This window comes from Staurois parvus, unplaced genomic scaffold (assembly GCF_062004578.1).
Source record: "Staurois parvus isolate SC_StPar_1 unplaced genomic scaffold, SC_StPar_1.0 ptg000018l, whole genome shotgun sequence".
NCBI classification, from domain to species: Eukaryota; Metazoa; Chordata; class Amphibia; order Anura; family Ranidae; genus Staurois; species Staurois parvus.
In genome coordinates this window covers 4,980,337-4,987,500 of record NW_028317814.1, presented here as the reverse complement: position 1 = coordinate 4,987,500, position 7,164 = coordinate 4,980,337, and the positions used below count along the sequence as shown (strand labels likewise).

General features: G+C 35.6%; 1 protein-coding gene across 2 annotated transcripts in view; it reads right to left on the bottom strand.

The window, feature by feature from the left end:
* UNCX (UNC homeobox) overlaps nucleotides 1-6,315 on the bottom strand; it is a 7,726-nt gene extending 1,411 nt beyond the window's left edge. The window contains exons 1-2 of one of the 2 annotated variants that reach the window (XM_089682270.1): nucleotides 5,803-6,315; nucleotides 2,449-2,624 (exon numbers count right to left, since the gene is read on the bottom strand). In XM_089682270.1, coding sequence (XP_089538396.1) covers nucleotides 2,449-2,624; nucleotides 5,803-6,061 — 435 coding nt within the window. In that variant the 5' untranslated portion in view covers nucleotides 6,062-6,315. Of the gene's footprint in view, nucleotides 1-2,448; nucleotides 2,628-5,802 lie in introns of both variants that reach the window. The other variant, XM_089682262.1, reaches the window with a different exon arrangement.
* Nucleotides 6,316-7,164: the final 849 nt, after the last annotated feature.

Here is a 7,164-nt window from a genome sequence, read left to right as displayed (position 1 = left end):
AATGAAAATCAATTAGCATTCAGTTCTGGCCGAGAGGAAGACAATTTAACTCTGCAGTTTTCACTTCAGCCTTTTGTTGTTGATGTTGGTGTTGTTTTTTAGCTAAACTGTGGAATCTGGAGTACTAATTGTCCCACAGATGGAGGAAAGGTGTCACTCCCCCTTTGGTGTGAACAGAGGCCCAACATTCATTCATTGTGCACAGGCGCTCATGGAGAAAGTGAACACAGCAAAATATTTATATAATATACTATTGCCAAAATATAGTATATCAAAGAGCATACGTTAATATATATCTCTGTCAGGAAAAGGTGGCAATTTTTTCCCCCACAAAACCATAAAGGCGAAAAAAATGGATGCAGGTTTTTTGTGTGTTTTAATAAATACTTATAATTAAACCTGAACGGAATTTTTCAATATAATTTTATAATAACCCCTTCTCAGCTATTACAAACATAAAAGTATAATTTATCCTATAAATCTAATAAATTCATGTTAAAACCAAGGCTAAAGAATTATGACATTCATAGGGTGGCCTCTATAAAACAGCAGCTAAAGCAGGTCCTAATAAATTAAAGGAGAGGGACAACAAAAGGGGAAAATAGCAAGCTACACAGATGAATTAAAAAAAAACGTGAAAACAATGTATAAAATAAAGAATAAAGGACATAATAGGACGGGTTGCTACCCAAACCTTAGCTCGCCTATTCTCATTTCTTTTTAATTCTTGCGCAGAATCAACGATAAGAATTAAACCTTTTCTAATCAGCAGACTTATTTCGTTTAGCTCTGTGGGGGAAATGTACTTTTTTCCCCTGTCAACATTAATTAAGTAGTTGAAAAAATAAGAAGCGTAAAAACCGGGGTCACTGTGGTAGGGGATTTTGTAACCCTCTACACCCTCTTTCAAAGTTTATTTGGCTCTCCCCCCCCCCCCCCCCATCCTGTTATGCTTTCCTTTGTGCTAATTCCAGGCGGTACAGCCATTGAGAATCACTCATTATGGAATTAAGGGGGAAAGTGAGGTCTCGGCTTCACTTAACAATCTCAGAACAAATTGGATGAAAGGGTTGGAAACCAGAAGAGGTCAGGAGGGGGAGAGAGTGCATTTTGTAAATACCCCTTGAAACAAAGCTAATGCTTTAATAATACAGAGCAGTGCACTTCTCTATAATAAACTTCACACCTCCAGAGTCTTAATTACATCCTGGCCTCTCTCTCTCTCTTTTTTTTTTTTTTTTTTTTACCTCCATGTACATTCAACCCCAGGAGGTCCTACTATAAGGACCGTTATCTCATCTATTGATATAAATAGTTCAGAAAATCAGAATTAAATATTTATAATAGTAGAGAAAGTTACAAACAAAAATTAGCCTACTGGGAAATAATAATAATATTAATGATAATAACAATACTATATCAAATAACAATAATAACTTTAACAGTTAACACACATATACAACATATATTATATATATGTGTGTGTGTCTATATATATATATATATATATAATTTGACAACGTCATAACTAAAAAAATGTCACAGGACAATTAAAAAAAGAATCTAGATTTTAATTTAATATAATAAAGTTTTTATTTTAAAATGCAACAGTGCTATTGACATTGGGCAATTTGACAACGTCCTAAGACAAAGTAAACGAAAAAAAAAGTATCATTTTTTTTTATTGTGTTTTTAATGGAACGATGCTACTGTTATCTCGCAATTTGACAACGTCCTAAAAACAAAGTAAAAGAAAAAAAAAGTATAATTTTTTTTATATTTTTGTGTTTTTAATGGAACGATGCTACTCTTATGTGGCAATTTGATAACGTCCTAGGACAAAATAGAAAAAAACATCGTTTTTAAAGTTGTTATTATTATTATTGTTTATGTTTTAATGGAACGATGGTACTGATATGTAGCAATTGAACAACGTCCTAGGACAAACAAACTTCTATTGTTTATTTTATTTTTTAATGTTTTAAATAGAACAATTCTGCTGATATAAGGCAATTTGACAACGTCCTAGGACAACATAAAAAAAAATTAGGTTTTATTTTTTTAAATTTATTTTTAGGTTTATATGGAACAATGCTTCTGATTTCGCCCTCTATTATTATCTGTGCTATAGTTGCCTCTCCACGATCATTTTTAAGGCCCCGTGTTTTCCATAAACATGTAGATGTATACATAATTCATTAGATGTAATAATTCACACGCAAGACATCTGTAAGACATTGTAGATGGTATCTGTGGCTTCATTTGAAGCACATTACACAAAGGGGATATGGATATGCAAATAAAGATGCCACTGCAAGCAAAATGCGCCTAATTAAAACGCCATTAAAGCGACAGATCGGGGATTAGTGAGAGGAGAGTGCGAATATTCGGGGGACCTGGAGGGGGGCAACATTATCAGAGAAGAGGAGAAGCAGAGAGGGGCTTTACCTGTACTCTGGACTCCACCAGGTCCAGCCTCAAGGCCAGGGCTTCTCGCATGAAGACATCAGGGTAGTGGCTTTCATTGAAGGCTTTTTCCAGCTCCTCCAGCTGCCATCCTGTAAAATTGGTCCTGGTTCTCCTTCTCTTACACCCTGGGCTTTCCTTGTCTGGGTCACCAGGATCTACTAAAAAAAAAAGGAACCAGACCCCAATCAGCTTACCAGAAACATCATCTGCTGTCACGATATTTACAAAAAGTCCATGTGGACTGGAAAATAAACAAACAGAACTGTCCATTAGAAGGTCCCTGTGCCAGTGATCAAAGCTAGTTTATGGCCCATTCCCACGTTTGGGAAGTGGATTTGCAGAGAAAGTGACCCCCTGCAGTCCCAACGCCTTTCCATCCTAGTTGATATGTGATTCCCACGGTTTCAAAATCAGCCAGTCCTCCTGGTAGACTTATCTAGGTACCTCTCACCTCATAGGACCCCTGTGAGGGATTATCAAATGCAGCCTAGTCAACATGGCATCCACCTAGACAGTTCAGCTAGAAATTCCACAATTATTCAACATTTAAATATAAAAATCTTTTCAGTTTGCTCCTACCTCTAAACAAAAATCAGGATTTCAAACATTTCTATACAGGAAACTATACTACATTACCTTACTAATGGATCAGCAATTGTAATACTTTGTTGTCCTGCTAATGTATAATTTGTGTCTGAAGTGCCACTGTCATGATCTACAGGAAAAATACAGATTTGAATGTTTTTGAAGGATTGTAGGAGCATAAATCCCTGTTTTGTTTTCCTCTTGGATATTTGCAATGTTGAAGTTGCTTGCTTTCTGACACCTCGCCGGCTTTGCAGTGCTGTACACGTGTGTGGAGCATTTTGTGATGCACATTGACTGCCAAGCACCCCATAAAACGTCATTCCACGCTCTCTCCCATTTGTTTGGGGTGTTTTCTACAAGTGGGGTATGAATGAATGTTCATGGCTGGTGATAAGCCTGTGCCATAAGCTTCTATGGCTGTGCTTGCAATGTTGTCATCCTGGGGGTCACCAGCTGCTGTCTTATCCTATAGCTTATGCATATAAAACAACCCAGATCCATGCATTATCAGTGGCGAATGGTTATATAATATTAACCTCCAGCACCTTGTTATATAGAAACTAATTGGATACATTTTACTTGTCCACCAATTCAATGCTTGCGGTTTTTTTTTTGCTTTGTTTTGTTTTTTGTTTTTTTTTGCTTTTGTTTTGTTGTTTGTTTTTTCTTTGTGTGTGTAATTCATAAGCATGCATTGTTTTTCAATAGTATACGTTCCTATTCCTATGGGTGACATGGACTTTGTATAGTTGTATTATTATTATATTATATTTTTTCTACTCCCATAGTTGACATGGATATTATTATATCGTTGCAATAATATTATATTATACTTTTTCTATTCCCAAAGTTGACATGGACAATATATAGTTGTCTTAACATTATATTATACCTTTCCTGTTCCTATAGGTGACATGGACCTTAAATAGTTGTATTAATTATTATACTTTTTCTATCCCCATATTTGCCATGGACATTATATTGTTGTGTTAATATTATATTACATTTTTCCTATTCCTAAAGGTGACATGGATCCTAAATAGCTGTATTAATATTATATTATACTTTTTCTATTCCCATAGTTGACTTGGACATTATATCATTGTGTTATTATTATACTTTTTCTATTCCCATAGTTGACATGGACATTATATCATTGTGTTAATATTATACTTTTTCTATTCCCATAGTTGACATGGACATTATATCATTGTGTTAATATTATACTTTTTTTATTCCCATAGCTGGCATGGAAAATATAGTTGTATTATTATTATTATTATATTACACTTTTTCCAATTCCTATAGGTGACCTGGACCTTAAATTAATATTATATTTTACTTTTTTGATCCCCATAGTTGACATGGACATTATATCGTTGTGTTGTTATTATTATTATATTACACTTTTTCTATTCCCATGATTGACTTGGACATTATATCCTTGTGTTATTATATTACACTTTTTCTATTCCCATGATTGACTTGGACATTATATCGTTGTGTTATTATTATATTACACTTGTTCTACTTCTATGGTTGACATGGATATTATATCGTTGTGTTGTTATTATTATGTTATAAATCTCCCACCCTGGATTATGGGCATCTTATTATAAACATATCCAGACTTCCCTTGGGTTCGATGGACGCTATATATGCTTTAATATACCTTATTAGAGCCTTTTGTTATATGAGCCCAGTATACACGTGGGTATAATGGTATATAACCCTAGACTAGAACACCTTGGGTTATAAGGGTTCAAGGAAAGTGTGATATTGTTCTATAGTATAAGTATATGCTGTTAGTATGTAGCATAGATATTGTTCCATAATATAAGTATATGCTATTAGTGTATAGTATAGATATTGTTCTATAGTATATGCTATCAGTATATAGTATAAATATTGTTCTATAGTATAAGCACATGCTATTAGTATATAGTATAGATATTGTTCTATGGTATAAGTATATACTATTAGTATATAGCATAGATAATGTTCTATAGTATAAGTATATGCTATTAGTATATAGTATAGATATTGCTATATGGTATAAGTATATACTATTAGTGTAAAGTATAGATATTGTTCTATGGTATAAATATATGCAATTAGTGTATATTATAGATATTGTTCTATAGTATAAGTATATGCTATTAGTATATAGTATAGATATTGCTATATGGTATAAGTGTATACTATTAGTGTAAAGTATAGATATTGTTCTATGGTATAAATATATGCAATTAGTGTATATTATAGATATTGTTCTATAGTATAAGTATATGCTATTAGTATATAGTATAGATATTGCTATATGGTATAAGTGTATACTATTAGTGTAAAGTATAGATATTGTTCTATGGTATAAATATATGCAATTAGTGTATATTATAGATATTGTTCTATAGTATAAGTATATGCAATTAGTGTATAGCATAGATATTGCTCCATGGTATAAGTACATGCTATTAGTATATATATTGTTATATAGTATCTATTTCCTACCCATATAAGCAATCATTATATGTATTATTATGGGTCTTATATCTATTGCATGTGTAGCATAGCTAGGCTATATAGAATATGTACTGTATAGCTGTGGATAGTATGTACAGATATATGCATTATAAATTGTAGATCCCAAGCCCTGGACTCCATGTAGATGGCACAGAGGGGGTATTATATAAAGTGTCGTTCAGCGTCCAATAGTAAACAGATAGTAAGCCCAGCATCCCTTACCTGACAGCTTGTACTGCTGATTGTCTCCATTCATGCCACATCCAGAGGGGATCAGGGGGGTCGGATTGACCACAGAAGCAGTGCAGGACCCGTTTAGTAATCCGTCTATAGAGAAGGGTACGGCGGCTGCAGACTGGAGCTGGTGGCTGGCGAGCTCGTAGACATGGTGGTGGCCCAGAGGGTAGGGAAAGCCCACCATCCCACTCATGGAGCCTCCAAACTGGGCATGAGGATGCTCTAGAATCCTACTGTCCATCATCTCCCTGGATAGAGGGGCCACAGCTGAAGGGCTGCTGCTGCTGCTGCTGGGACCTTAGTAAGCATGCAGTGGCGGTGACCAGTGAGGAGGGGACATGCTACAAGCCCAGGATGAGCTTTACTTTATCAACATCAAGCTTCCAATAATTAGCTCAGGCTTGGGGAATTTGGGACCAATAAGAAACCTTAATCGGCCGTGACGTCAGAGACGTGCCTTGCAAGAACCATTTTCCATATCGATTGCTAATTATACCTGACATCCACCTCAATAAACAATATCAGGGCTGTCACAACAAGACAAGGGGGGCTGAGATAAGAACTACATCACAACAAGGGGGAGGGGGATGCCAGGAGAGGAAGGGATAGAGAAGAACTTAATGCATCTGATTGATACCCAGCTAAATACTACACACACAGGCTAGGGAGAGCCCCCACCCCCCCATCCCCCCCTCCTCCCTCTTCCTAAGCACTAATAGATTTCACTTTAAACATTCGCAGGCTTGTTGTAGGGATTTTTCACCAGAAATGCTTCTACTCTCTGAACCTTTAAAGTGATGTTGCTCCAATTACAGAGAGACATTGAGCGGCAAATAGACTGATCTAATAATAGGCGTATTCATCATCCCTGCTTTCCAAAGCTGTCACATTGAATTTAAAACTACAAGGCTTCTCGTCTACTCAAAGCCCATGCTGAAGTTTTTTTCCCTGCTACTCTCAATACAGTATTTAAAGATATGTATTACAGTTAGGGTAAGGTCTCACCTATTGGATGCCATTGGTAGAGCATTTAACCCCAATACAGGGCAGGAAAGAAAGTTGCAGATCTTAGGTTATGTTTTCTTGTATTATTTTGCCTTTTATTAATATATGAATATATCTAGCTGTTTGGCTACAATGGATTCCTGTTAATCCCTTGTGAAAGTTCTCCTTTATCCAGGGCTTGTAGGACCTAGCCACATTCAACTGGAGTTGTTCTGTAAGTGTGACACCCTATAGACCAAGTCCAGGTGAATGACTAATGCCAAGTTCTGGTGTTCACTGTCAAACTATTGTATACTTCCATCTTTCCACTTTTGGCCACTTTCTACCACCCCTGTTAAAAAT